General features: G+C 39.8%; 1 protein-coding gene across 3 annotated transcripts in view; it reads right to left on the minus strand.

Annotated features, from left to right (window-relative positions):
• The window catches only part of SHROOM2 (shroom family member 2), a 127,308-nt gene that overhangs the window by 73,118 nt on the left and 38,702 nt on the right, over nt 1-15,488 (minus strand). For all 3 annotated transcript variants that reach the window (XM_048066748.2, XM_048066749.2, XM_048066750.2), the window contains exon 2: nt 2,369-2,520. In XM_048066748.2, coding sequence (XP_047922705.2) covers nt 2,369-2,520 — 152 coding nt within the window. The remainder of the gene's footprint in view (nt 1-2,368; nt 2,521-15,488) is intronic.

Raw genomic sequence — 15,488 nt, forward strand, 5'->3', positions numbered from 1 at the left:
TTAAAGTGCAGACTGCCTCTGAAAGTGGTGGTCCTATCCAGCTGAAAACCTACTTCCCCAAGTAATTTTGCAGTCAGATCAGTCCCCTGATCCAATTCAATCCAGACCTGCAGGAGTGCTCATACAAAGACTACACAACTGGCTTGCTTAAAGACAGGACTGTTTAAAGCACTCATAAAAATTCAGCCTAAGATTTAGGGCAAACAGCACAAAACAATACTGTTGTTCAAACCATAACTTCTGGAAGAAAGCATGCAACAAGGCTTTTATAAAAACCTGCATCATTTGAACTTCCAACAGGAAAAGAAAAGCTGTTTCGGCACACAGACAGCAGTGCATGGGAACAAGTTGGCCAAGAATAAAATGAGACTGGGTGTTTAAAGGTTTCTGACCGTCAAAGGACTGATGTCCTAAGGCAACTTTCCAACAGAAAGAGCAAAGTTGAAAAACCACAAACAAAAACCCTAGCTAATTTCATTCAGTATGTTTTATTAAATTTTATCTAATATTATGCAGGCTTGCCAATGACCCAAAAGGCTCTTGCCTGTTTTGGGAGCTCTGGAAGCCTTAATGAATTTAGGACAAAAATGTTTTCCCTAACAACAGCCACTATTTCAGCCTCTTGGCCAGAACAGCTAGGTTGCCTGCGACCGCTGCACAGGCATATGCTAAGGAACGAAAAAGAGGAGCTATGAGAAAGGACTGATGAAAATCCATCAGCTTTGCACCAAGCTGATTGCAGGCATGCATAGCAATGCGGCTCTGTTGCCTGCAAAGAATGGCCACAAATCCCTAGCAGCAAATCAGTGCTTGACTAGCTGTAGGAAAGTTCTCCAAAAGCACCGTGCATGGAGTGAAGTACTTATGAATTTCAAGAATGGCTTAGGTGAGTCTACTGCTAGGGTATTTCAGCAACAAACCTTCTGTCATTTCCAAAGATAGATCAGAATTCACAGATCTGAGCAAGTTACTATCACACAACTGAAAAGCATCATGAAAGAGGGAATCGTTCCACTACGTCTGAAGCTATTTGTTATAATTAAGACTTGCTGTCTTGGCAGATTCTTCAGTGTCTATAAAACTTCTCAACCCTGAAGTTCTCTCCTTCTGTGACAGAAACAGCTGCTGTAAGCTTCACTAACAAAACTTCTTCACCAGAATAGCCAACACAAGTTGAAACTGCTGAACATCAACGTGATTTACAATAGTTGTGCATGCATTTTATTTTATATTTATTATCTTCAGGGCTACAAAAAAATTGTGTGAGCTTCTGGAAGTAGCTATTGGAGAGGACATAAATTCTGTTACCTGCAAAAGAGATTCATATTCCTATAACTGCTTCTGTCAAAAACACCTTTTTAAACCAAAGGTGAAAAGCATGGTTACATACTTCTTATCTATCAGTGCTTTTTCACATACAGTCCCCATTTGAGACAGTTTCAGAATACCTATTTTATTTATGGACTGGTTGATCATACATGTCAAATCCAATTCTCAGCATTTTCACTGTTGCAACAAAATTCTTTTCTGATTCCAACAAAGACACCCAAAATTCTCATATGAAAGTCTAGTTGGTGTAACGTGATAGAATCAAAAAGTTCTGATTCACCTGAATACAAAATTAGTGAGCAAGATTTCTTGTTCAAATTTCCTGTTTTTTTTACCAGAACTTATCAGATTTATCCTGCATTTAGCATCTGTTCAAAAGCCAAAATTCTTTTATGAAGCTTATTTTTATTTAAATGAGTTTTTTAAAAAAGCGTGAATGTGTCATGAGTCAAAATGAGAATACAAAGTTTTCATATCACAAATATGTTCTGTTTTCATAAATATTTTCAATTTTTCCCTTCACTAATATATAACTGAAAGCACTCTTTAACCAAATCACATAAGAAATGCTTGAGATCCCAAACATTCTCATAAATATTTTCATGAAAGTATTCACGGGAAAACACTTTTCCAAAAGTTTCGCACATAACCTGCTACTCAGAGTCAAACTGGTGTGCACTGCAAACGTACCAGAAAGCATTACCAACGTCAGCTCACCAAATACAGAAGCAGCAGGGCAGGCTGGACAGTTTGCTTCAGTCCCTGTATTTCAAGAGGGCAGAAAGGAACAGAGTACTGATTCCTACCACTACAACAATATTCACAGAATACAATGCCCCAGTTTTTGCTCTGATCAATACGCTGTCTGCCCACGTCTTCTTCAATAATGATCCTCTGTTCAAGAAGTAACGCTACATAATATGAACATCAATAGCACTAAATGAAAGCCATTATCTTGCAAACTCTTGGCAAATTTTGTTGTTCAATAGTGTAAAGATCCAAACATATCTGGTCTTCCAGTTGAATGTCACAAGCTTACCTTTTCACTACAAGCTTTAGCGTCTTGTGTGAGCCTTTCACCAGACAGATTGCTTCTTGTCGGAAACCAGAGAGGCCCACATCATTGATGCCAACAATTTCATCCCCAGCCAGTAACTTGTCCACAGATGCAGCCTTGCTCCCATCTTCAATCTGAAGAAAAAGCAAACCAAACGGTAGAATTATTAAGGTTGCATAATGACACTTTAAAACAAGTTAATGAGCTTTCAATATTGGCTTCATACAATAACTATTACAGCAATTAAGTGGTCAAAATAATTGAAAAAATTCCAAACACTATAAAGAATATGATACAGGGACAATGAGAACAGGAAAAAAAAAAGGTAGAGGGGAAACTACCTAAGAAAACTAGGAAGCTTAATGGAAATTTGAGAGTCAAAAAATCTGTGATCTGGAGATCTCTTCAATACGGTACGGGTAATCATACTTGCAAACAGAGCTTTGGGCAGGCACCTTAAAATCTATTTCTCCAGAAAAGGTAACCAGTAATAGTAACCACATAGTCAATAACATTAACCACACAGTCAACTCCACAGAACTGGCATTCTGTGAAGCTACACAATATTGCATAACAACCTGGTCTGGAAAATAAACTGATTTTCATCAGGCATATACCATTTTGGAAAATATCTGAGAATTTACAGTCCATACAGCTAACTAACAGCTCTGGCTAGAGGAAGAGGATTTGATCTGAGATCTAAGGCATTAAAATAATGTGTCATGCTGCCGAAGAACACAGCCATACTAAGGGATATTCACTGAACGATTATTTTGCTTCCATAGGCCTCTCTCGTATGCATTCCGTTTTTACAGAACTATTGATCATATGCAGTGAAACACGTACACAACAAATTTAACAGTTGGTTTTGGGCAGTTCCCACAATGATGAAGGAAACCAGCCCATTACGAGTTGCCTATTTTTTAAATTTAAAATAAATCCCAAAAGCTTGATTAGCCAGACTAACAAGTACCAACAGCTTAAGCTGATTTCAATTGCAGCTGTAGGTGTTGAAGACTTTGCAAGTCAGGCCCTCAGCTTTCTCAGTTTGTTCCCTTCTCTTTTGCTGTCAACACAGCTTCCAGCCTCTCAGATGATCTATGCATCTAGAGTTTTCATTCATCCCTCATTTGCTCATAATCTGTATCCTACCTCTTCTTACGGGCTTGACACTTCGTGTTCAAAGCAAAGATTTTCATTTATGTCTTCATTACATTTTGTGTCGACTACAATATCTCCAAGTCCCTCATTATTAAATGTCTGTGAACCTACAAAGAAGAATTCCTTGTAATTGTCCCAACTGCACTAAGCTTCATAAAGTACAACCATCTTCTAAGGCACCGAAGTCAATCAACAATGAGATAAATCCAGAGGAAACCTAACTTCATGAACTGTGGTGCTCACAGTACAGGTTTTAAGGATACTCCTGCAATGAAAGTCTAAATTAAATAACCTAATAAAATAAGCAATATCTCTTGATGAAAGTACATTAGGATGATCTCATACACCACAGCAATCTCATTTCATGCACATAAAAGCTCTCTTTATGTAATTTCAGGATAGATGTCTTAAAAATCTTTAGACCTTTAAATCTAAGCCAAAAAGAATGCCATGTAAAATGCTTAGTCTTATACGCCATTCTAAAACACTCATTATTAATACTAATCAAGCAGCTTAATTTCCAGAACTTCTTATCTTAATAAAAACACAGATAATTAAAGACAGAGCGAGTTTCTACATCCTGATACATCTAGCTCTCAAGCTGTGACCTGCCTCTGACCTGCCTGCATATCTTCTGAATGTCAAGAATTTACCAGAATATTGAATTCTCAGTTCAAATCTACAGTGAAGTTGAAAGCCGGGGAACCACAGTGGAAATCATTTACATGCAAGGGAAGATTTTAGTTTACGATTGCTGAGAATTGAGCGGCTGCCCTCTGAGGAACCCTGAAGCCAGGCAGAGCTAAACAAGAGAACAAGCAACTGGGGATTCATGAATCACAACCCTCTGAAGAGGCAATCTCAAGTCCTTCAACTGTCCAGATGCATTTCTGGGTTGCTTCTAAATAAACTGCATTTGGAGGTCTGAAGGCCAGTAGGTCAGAAAAGCAGAGGGAAAACATTAATGAAAAGCAGAGTTGAATCACTAGAAATGTAGAGAGAAGGTCAGGCAGAGGTGGAAAAAAAGAGGAAAAATATGTTGTAGGAGCACACATTTTAAACTGCAAAATGTAGATGCCAACCAGTTGCAGCTCAGCAAGGTACCAACTTAACGACAAGGGGCGAGAAGCCCGTGTGCCACCTGGATGTCAACAATTCAGAAGTCTGGGCTTGAAGACCTTGACAGGGTCTTTTTTTTTTCTGCCTTAAAAAAAAAAAATCTGTCTCCTAGGGTTTCAAGGAATGTTCATTGTTCTCTGTAAGCATGTTTGTTTTTTCTTTAGGCTGGCAATGCACTGACTGCAGGGAGTATTCAGTTACCCCCTCTGAGTTTTCATTTCAGCAGAGAGACTACACATTCCACACGGTGCATGCTTTCCAAACAGACTCTGGCTGTCCAAAACAACATTAATCAAAAAAAAATAAAATAAAATAAAAACAAAACGAAACATCAAAACCACACATACACACACAAAAGCATATCAAAACCTAAGCACAAAGCTGAAGCAATCCTCCTGAAAACTGGAAGTGGCTTTCTTTAATACACTGCCTCCAAATCAGTTGCAGCTAGGGAGAATAAAACTACACATCCATTCACAGTAGAAGTCCCCCTGAGCTGAACAAATTGAAACATAAATCTTTCTTACTGGCTTTACCTCAGGTCACTGAATGACTGCATGAATGCGGTCATTCCACTTGACAATGCACTTTTAGTGGAAATGGGAATGTTCGCTAGACAGGAAAAATACAGTTTCTTCAGTTACACTAATGACTAAAAAAAGCATTAGATTTTACATACATCTAATGAAACGCGGCCAAAAAAAACATAAGGAAAAGACTCTTTGAAAATATTGCACTACCTACTTGACTGCTCTGCCTAAACTTTCACAGCGCCATTCCAGTTCCTCTTTTTTTTTTTTGTTTACTATGTTTTGCCATTTATTACTTTTATTTATTCAGCTGTTGATTTATTTTCCACATCATCAGACCTGAAATCACAACCTACATAAACGTTTTAGCACTAGCAACTACACTTGAAAATTTCACCATTATTTTTCACACCTCAAACATTTATGTATTGCACTCATTCACCTATGGGGTTAACTATGCTATGCATGGCAGGATTTAAACCCACCTTTTAAGATTTAAGCTCATATTGTTCATCTAACATCCAATTTTTTTCTGAATTTCAGGTTCCCAGATAAACTAGCTGTAAAAAGCTGAAAACAAACCCTTGAAAATGCCGAGGGAGGTTTTAAGATGAAGCCTTACATGAAAGTCAACAAGAAGAGATCTGCCTCAGTCATGGTCAGCAGGCAGATGGGTCGGGACATAGCCCCGAGCAAACCCTCTGCTCAATCTGGAATACTTGCAGGAACTGAAAGTCCTTGAAGTGTACATCTCAACGCTTTTATAGCAATATCAGGAAACTAAAGACACCGCCAAGAAAATCAACACCTTATTTTCTTATAAATAAGAGACCTAAGCCTTCAAAAAACCTGTATAGTTACACTGCCCACCTTCGATGAGTAAGGAAAAGTTCCAGAAATCTCCTCAAACCATCTTTTCAATATGTATTAACGAATCGCACCCCTCTTATTATGCTAAATCAACAAGATTAAACAGCATGACTTCCTATCCTTAGCAGGGATGCTGATATTGCTACAAAAAGTGTTTTCAAGAGGAGAGGAAGAGGATGTTTGCTGATGAAAAGCATCTGTTTAGACAATCCCCAACTCTCACTTTGTCCCTGATGACCTCCCTGTGTCCAAGAGCAAAGGCAAATTTTGGGATCCGTGCATCAGCGAGGATTGGAACCAGAGACTTCTGCTGTCATAACAGTATTGATATGAACTGCTTTATCTTCCCAAAGCTATTCTTGCTTATCATATCCCCAAAAGAGGAAGAGACGCTGATACAAGAAACATATGTAGATAATGGTTAGGACAAAAATGGTGCGAATGAAAAAACAACACCCATGTAGTGCAGTATGTGAAATTCTTTCCATGAAAAGGAGAAAGGGCTTTCAAATGGGGGAAGAGCTGGGGGGAAAAGTGTAACAGCTAGACACACAAACACATTCCAGGGACACTTACAAGTCTGGATTCCCACTGTTGGTAACACATCTGAAAGGGAAAATAACAGCCTATGTTGGCAGCTTTAAAATGCGGTAGTGTTGAAGGGGTGCACCGCTGCTAGCATGTGACCCATTAACTTCTGTGTTTACCAGGCCCGATGCTTTACTTTAAATACTCGCATTCCTCTATAGGCACCTGTATAAACAAGCAGGAGCCAGGTTGGGGAAGCGCAGTGTCACACGATATCGCGTTTTGTTTACCACGATGACATCGGGTCAGTCTCTTGTCCCGGCTCTCTCTGGGCCGGGTGGGAGACGGGATGGAAACCCAGGCCCAGAGACAAACACAGGAAAAAACAGCTCCACTTATCAGCATTCTCCTATCGGCCATGATAAACTATTTTATCATAACTCATTCCTTGTGCAGCCAAGAAATGATTCTGTGTCTGTTTGTCTTATGAGCATCTAATATGGATTTTAAAAAAGCCAACACCTAAAAAACTTCATATGAGATCTTCAGAACAAGTAAAACACAGGAAGCGTTAGCTATTTTGTGTTGCACTGAGTTACGCAAAGGAGAAATACCTTAACAGCCCAAACCTGGCATTTGTCTAACTCTGAGGGACCAACGATAAAAGCACAGCAAACCCAGCCCGAGTGGTAAGGCCTGCATCTTCCTAACTGGAAAAAACACCCCAAACACTGCCGGGTGTCCAGGGCAAAGCAAGGAATCCAGGCGAACCTTCAAGTCAGCAGCTGGCCTCTTTCCCCCCCCAAAACACCACCTCTCACAGGCCAACAGCCCAAGGGCCCGGTGCCCAAAAAGATGAACATGCGACTACGGCTGTCACCTTGCAACGCTTGGGCCTACGCAGCACAGGCCAGCACCACTGACGTGGCGCTGGATGGACCTCCATCAGACAAGTGCCTGCTAACCTGGGTCCTCATTTGGAGATGCTCTGTGCTAACACAGAAGCCAGTTTCACTTCTGCTTGGTGTCAGCACTTCACACACCAGCCATTGCCTGCACTTGCTCTTGCCCTGATTATTCCTAAACTTCACAGCAAACTGTTAGATTTTAGGGATGTTTGGTCTGGGACAGGGCCTTTCTCCACAGGCAGCTTCTTTCCCCCTAAACCTTCAGGACGGAGGTTCTCCATGGCCCTTTCTAATTGCTTTTTATTTGGTGTATTTAAACATTTGGGCTATTCTCCCAGCAATCTTGTATTTGCTCAGCATTTTTATTTTTTTTTAAAGCAAGTATTATATTTTGAAAAGCTGTCACTTGGCACAGCTCTTTAAGTACTTATTCAGTCCTTATACTTGTGTCCACTTGGCCGTGTGGATGAAGGGCCTGCTGTCACTTCCACCCTGACAGGCCATTTTTGTGGTGGATTTCTTACAGCTGTAAAAACGGATTCCAGGCTGAAACCTGACTTCAGAGTTCCTCAAACTAGAAGTGTTTAAAAAGTCTGGCCAAAAAAAAAAAAAAAGCAACACACACACACGCAAAAAAAAAAGCCCTTTCCTTTCTAAAAGTTAATACTTAAACAGATTAATACTTCAGTCCAACACTCCGTTCAAATCACTAATTTCCATTATGCTGTGAGAAGACCATTCTGATCACTGTTTCCATGAGGACCCTGTTACTGTGCCTTCATCTGGTTGCATTGCAGTCCCGTTATGGACCCTGCAAACTAAGAAGGACACACTAAGTACTTGAAGTTAAAAGTCTAATGAATCTTTGCCTCCAGAAGCCAATGAGCACAATTTACAAAGGAAACATTTCAGGAAGAGAGGCTTCACATAGATTTGTAGGTTTGAAAGAAAATAAACCTTCATCGTTCAGGTGAAGTTTTTTTGCAAACTGATTTTATTGTTTCAGCAGCAGAAGTTGGACACATTTCATCATTGTCCAACACTTGTACAAAAATAAATAATTTCTAAAAAAACAACCAACCAATCAAAGAAACACCAGCCCACCATGATGCCTTGAAAGCAAAGAGATAATGTATCAGAAGGAGGGTGGGGCTGCCTAGTGTCAAGGCTGCTTCTTTTGCTATTAGTACGTGAGCTATGCTAGACAAATTTTACAGCTTCTAAATAAAATTTGCTTTTTCCAACTCAGTGAGATTTATCCCAGTAGCGTTCAGAAAGCATACCCAGGCCTCTGCATCCCCACATGACCCACAGCAGCAGGCCTGAATATACAGCATCTCTGCAGAGCAACTAAATACATAAAGCCTAGGCTTCAAGGGGACCTTCCTATGCAAGAGCCCCCCGAGGATGAAGCAGGGCAGCCCCCAAGCCCCTACAGAGCAAACAACCCCCGTGTGGCACCCAGGCAGCAGGAAGGTGAAAGTGGACCCAGCCGGGCTGGAGTAAGAAGGCCAAAACAAGAGTAGAAAAGATGGGGATGCTGGAAACGGAGGCAGGGGAAGCAGCCTGCTGCCAGAGCTGGGCCTGAGCCTGGAGAATCCCGCTCCCCTTTCTCCCTCGCACCTACCACTTGCAACAACACATCTGTACCACTTGCAAAGCACAGCTGGATGTTTTTTTGGTTTTCTCCTAGCACCTCATCAGCATCTACATACCCCCTACTGCTGTTATTTAGTACAGCATTAGTCCAGACAAGCTGCGCTCGTCTTATTCAAGAACCACTTGAGAAACACTAACTCCCATTTATTTTTAGCTGAGAGCTTGGCTTTTTATTTTACAGAAGATAATGACATCTGACCCACAGGAACCCATCTGAACTCGTGGATATGTTACACAGTTTTAAAATAACTTTCCATCTTTTTTCCAAAGTGACAAAATACTCTGTGTAAGAAAGGAGCTACATGCCTGGACTGTGAAGTAAATGATCAGAAAACCAAAACAGGACTTCTTTCTCTACACAGAATTTACTTATCCTCACACGCCTTTTATCAGAGAAGTTTGAAAGGGTGAGCTTATACTTGTGCAAATTTACTTACTGATGATTATACATAGGCTGTTTATATATGTAATCTCTGCAGCTAACATTAAGTATTTTTTATAGGCCTACATTTTTGTACTTTCAGTTACTATGAACAATGATAAGAACGGTTAAAAAAAAAGTTTATGCATAGAAGCAACTCATTTTATCTTTTCAAACTGATAACAAAAACAGACTTCCAACAGGAAAAATACGACCTGACAAAGTAATCTTTACGATCACAAGGTTCAAGGCTTTTTACTTTGCAACGACCATATACTTCCACAAGGTTGACTTATCTTTCTGCCTTCCTGTCCATCCCAGGAAAATAATGTCACAGCTTGCCAATGTGCCCTTGACAGTAACGTGCTGAATGCAGTCCAACAGCCTGTGCAAAACCACTGCATAACTAGGGAAAGAGTATGACTTAGTGACAAAACAAAGCAAAAAACATGAAGCATCTGTGCAGTCACGCAGGTATGACTGTGCATTAATTACAAAGGAAAAGTCCGGTTTCATCAGCCTTATAGTCCGCTTGTCAAGAAGTCTGATATGCCTCAATGGAAGACTTTGAAAGATCTACTAAATAGCAATTGAGTGCTTACTGAAGAATTCACCTATCTCATTCAGTCAGTGAGTCTAAATGCTAACTTTCTACAAAATATTTAAGTCGCATCTAAGCCTATGTTTACTGACTTCCCTGTTTTCCAGAAAAAAAAAAAAAAACACAACACTTTCAGGCACAGGTAACACTCAGTAAGACCAAGCAACATTAAAAACTACTTCATTGCCTGTTAGTTTCAAAAACTAATGTGAGGGCTCTACTAAAATCCACAGGAATTTTAGAAGTCAGGCTAAGCTTGCATTTTGAATACTTTCTCTCACGCAGCCCATTTTTAACAGCATACTTATCTTGATTAACTCATACCCTCTTTGGCTGATAGTCATGCCTGCTACCTGTGACCTTCCATTTCTGTCATAACACTGTTGTTCATTTTTCAGGCAGTGAGAAAGTATAAAACATTTCCCAATAATTTTTCCAGTATTCTCTTAAACACCTGAAAAACAGATTTCAATCACAAAATTAAAAGTAATTTTTAACAGCTATCACTGAAGTATTCATTTAGGAGCCCACTGATACACAGTGGAGCGAGTAGAACACAGCATTACACTTCTAAGCAATGCACAGCAGGCATAAGCATTAACGGGAAGAGAATGACGTGCTCTTAAAAAAAACTGAAATAGCAGCTTCTTCAACAAGAACTCCTCTTGCATTACTCAACTTCCTTAAAAAAACAAATAAAAACACCAACACAACTTTCAAAACGTCTTATTTCTTGATTTCCCTACCCATTCCTCCGCAAAGTGTCAGAAAGAAGGTCAGGCTTCTCCTAAATATGAGCCTGCTGACAACGGACTTTGTTCCTTGCATTAACTTTTACTCGCTGTTCAGAAATGATATTCAGACTCACAGAGCACCAAAAGTACAGACTGGAGCCTTAATTTTCCAACATCTTCCTCAACAATGTCAATATTTAAAGCAAAGCTCAAACAAGAAGATATATTTATTCCTCCCTCCCGAGGGCTGAAATAGGCAACAAACCCTAAAACTGTCTTAATTCATCATTGCATAATCTATACAATCTCACTTACTGTAAGTATGCAATACTTCAAACTGAATAGATGCAAGTACCCATTGCCACTCTACCAAACCCACCTTTTTGCTACACATTCAATACACAATCTCAATTCTCCTTTCCTAAGGCAATAAAAGGACAGAAGCTAGTGGGATGACTCTCAAGAAAACAAAAATACACCTTATTATAGAAGCAAAAAAGGTTTAGGTAACCTTGCCCTTCGTTTCTCCTCTGTTCTTGTTTATTCCATTTGCAGCCCAGTAAAGGAAGAAAGTTTCCCCCACTCCACCTTCACCCAGAATTCAAGCACTGAAAAGGCAAACACTGAGGATGGCATTAAATGTATTTCTCTAGGGCAGGAACTGTCACACTACTGCTTCTAAAATGGTGAAACAAGGTACAGAAAGCAAATTTTAGAGTGGATTGCATGGCGTTTTCTGCCCAGGCTGTCCTACCTTCTTAATTTGCAGTGTCTGAACTGTCTGGTGCAGTCAGGCACCAGAGGGCTGCTCTTACAGAGAGAGACTGCTAATATATCCCATGTGGATCTCTCATGACGCCACAGCAATAAAAGCCAAAAGTACAATAACAATCTTAGCGATGTTTTTATTAAATTTATTGAGAAGATGAAACAGTACCCATCTACCTACCTAAGGGACACAGTTCCCTGAGCAGGGTATGAAATATTCATGTATCTACAATTAAGCACCAACATCTTAAGTTTATTCTGAGTCATGAAACGGAAATAAGCAAAATTTAATTCTGTGTAGACTAATCTATTGCAATTTGTATCCCCGGGCATCATTTGCCTTGTAGTATCCTGCCCTTTTTTCCCTAACCCATTAGTGTTCCTCTGCCGTATATTTCAGCTCTAAGAGGTATCTTTTGAAAAATAAATATTTTTTTTTTCTAAACCAAACATAGTTGCTTACAATTTCAGGTTCTTCAATTTGTGCAGCTGTCCTATCAACTGTTCCTCACCACTCCGTTACTTAGTATCACCGTGGAACCTAAGAAGAAATTCCCTCCTCATGAAAAATTTACCTGAGGAATTAGATATGCAAGCATTTTGGCATCTCTATGAGTACCCTGCCACCTTTTCTCTGCTTTAGAGGTCTAATTCTTCCTAGGAAAAATGAGAGATAATTAACCAATAAGATAATTACACTGGGCCATGTAATTCGTACTCACTTGACAAAGGTTATTTTTTCTTAAGAAATTATAGCACTGTGCTGTGAATTAGCAACTAATGTATGAAAATCACCAGGGTGTAAAACAAGGGAAATTTACAGAAAACATATAAATAGGTGCTTCAAAAGGCTGCACGGATTGAGCAATAAATCCTGATGTAACACAGGAGAATTATTATATTCTGAAATTAGAACATGCTTACTACTCAAAGTGGACATTTTCCAAATTGGCTTTCATTTGTAGCTCTTTTTATTTTTCTCAAAAGCTTCATCATGTAACACATGTTGCTGACATAATGAGCTTTAAGAGCAAGCACGTCACTTCAAAGACTTTTAAAAAAAGAAAAGTTTAAAAGAAATACTTAAACTTTACACGCTCACGCAATTAGCTGCTTTTCCTGATTAAGAGAGTATGTATTTAATTATGTCAGAACTACTCAGTTTGACAAACATCTGTATTTCTGTTTGGCAAAAGTATCCGTCAAATGTGCACACACGCTTACTAAAGGACACATCCTGACCGTGTAGCCCAACACTCACAACTCCACCGCACGGCACTTGCTCAAGTATGAGTGGAATTTCGGGGATGAGGGTTTGTACAACAATCCCTGTACTACAGGAGAAAATTTATAAATAGACTTCTACTTCCCCATCTTAGTGGTGGGGTCACTTCATACACACACGTGCATGTCATACGTGTGGCTTACGTCTCACACTGTTGCCCATGCCAGTGGACAAAACCACTTCTGAGAAGCGTGTATTCCAGCAGCATGCAGCTATCTTAACAAAAAATTCATGTCTCAGCATACCGGTTTAGGGTGTCAGCATTGCCAGGAGGAGGTCGACTGCTCTAAATATGGTATTGAACAGGAAAATTTGAATCTTTGTTACTGACAGGCAATTAAAGACTGCCTGTGCTGGTGTTCTGAAATGAGCCTGTAACACTGCTAAGGAAACTGAGAATATTGTGGAACCGAGATACTGTCTGTATTATTTATGAACGCCGTGGAACAGCTGTTTTCCTTTGAGACAAGACAGGTCTTAAAAGCCTAGGCTGAAGTATGCAAGAGCTGGCAGCAAAGCAGTTTTTTTTCCACTGTTTGGTCCTTTTTAAAACTTCTCCATAGGCAAATTCTTACAACCATCTTTACAGAAAAGCCACACGGTCTTTTGGAGAGCCACTGTGGGCAGTACTTGTGCTCAAAACTTGCCTTTCATTCTCAAGCCTGTCACCACAAGCTGTCTTCACCCAAAAGCATATCCTGAGCAGAGACCCAGACACCCAATTCTGCAAATGGCAAAGGATTCCCAAGATGAAAATCACTGACTTTTGGTTTATGCCTAAGATCTATGCACCTAGGCTGAGATTCAAGGGCAAAGGAGGATTTCTGTAAACACAGAGTTGGAGGATAAAATTTCAAGGTAAATCTTATTCATCTGCAAAGATAATTAGGTCAAAGCACTATAGGACTTAGCTACATTTTGAATTCAACAAAAACATCTAAAATCATTAAAAACAGCAGAGAAACAATCTCTTTGAATAATATTTAAATATTGAAACTGCATACTATGTTAGAACCACTACATGAGTTTGTTTGCACTGTATTTAAATTCAAATTCTATAATTCTTATGGCCTAAACTGTAAGAAAATATTATAATTTTATTTGTGATGGTAAAGGAAAGTTGAAGATTTGACTGAATTGGTAAATAAGCCTTCTGGTTTCCAAATGAAAAAGGTAACAGGTTTCTGCATCATTAAATTTTGGGAAGAGGGGTTCACCAGCCTTCTATAGGGTAACTGGAAGGAAAGTGCAGCATCTGGTAAAGATTCTGTTATGGATCAAAAAATAGGATCAGCATTATATTATTCATATCACAAATTCAATCATGAGGATGAAAACTGGTTTTGTTTTTAATAAAAACTACATTCAGAGGCATGTAATTCTAACAATACTTTGCTTTTGAAGATGCCTACTACCTTTTCCTCATGTCTGCCTTCATTTTGGAGCACTTACCTTGCAGGCTTAGGCTTCACAGGTACACACCTGCCTGCAGGGCTGAACCACGCCACTTCTAGAAACCTGAGTGATATCTTTCATTCTTCTACTACTTCCCAGCTGAAGCTTAAATTTTATAGCTCAGGCTTATTTCAAGCTGTAGATTACTCTCTGCAATCTTTCCAACAAGGCAGTTTGTTGCCTTGTTTTAGTTAGAAATATCTTAAAACAGTTCGAAATTTGACCAAATTAATGAATTTTTAGCCAATTAAACCCTGCTAAATTCTTCCTGGGACCCCCCATTCGTAGTTGCTTGCATAATGACTGGGTGTACTTTAAGATGCTGGGGAAAAAAAATCATTGGAGAGAGTGGTATATTGCTGAGTGCATCTGTCCCTCAGTACTTATGCTGAGGACTAGGCCGCAGCTGAATAGGTTGACTTTTTATGTGATGGATCCTAAATCCATCCCTTAAATGCTAATGCTGCGTTATTGTGCTTTATTCTCAGCTTACTAGGAAGGGGCTTTGGAAAAGATGTTCTTTTAGCCAGACAGATCTCTGACAGATATGGCATACTCACAGAGAGGAGTAATTGCAGATTTCTCTCCCTGCTCCCACCAGTGTTTACGCACTTTGCATTACTTGTTATTGACTTGAATACTGGGAACTGAAATCTGTACTTAAGACTGCCCACTCACCTCTCCTCCAAAAAGCATCCTAGTCACACACCTCAAAAAAAGAAGGAAAACAAACAAAAAACAAACAAAAAAAAAACCTGCCCCTTGTACTCTCACCTATCAGGCAGGAATTCCTTCTGCACAACAGCATGGCCCCTGGGAGAGGGCAAGGAGCACGGCACCTTCCCAACCCCACAGCCTGTGGTTAGGGCAGTCCCCCAGACTGGAGGGGGGTGGATTTAAGCCCCCCCCAAGCAGAGGAAGGAAGCATCTCCCACTTTCTGGAGGGGCACCCTAAAATTTGGTTAGAACATAGATGATGAGCAAGCATCACTTCTTCTACTAACTGCTTTGGCTTGGTGTTTACAGGGAGAGTATGCCTCGACTCAGAAAGAAGGAAAAAGAA

This window comes from Anser cygnoides, chromosome 1 (genome assembly GCF_040182565.1).
Source record: "Anser cygnoides isolate HZ-2024a breed goose chromosome 1, Taihu_goose_T2T_genome, whole genome shotgun sequence".
Taxonomy (NCBI): domain Eukaryota; kingdom Metazoa; phylum Chordata; class Aves; order Anseriformes; family Anatidae; genus Anser; species Anser cygnoides.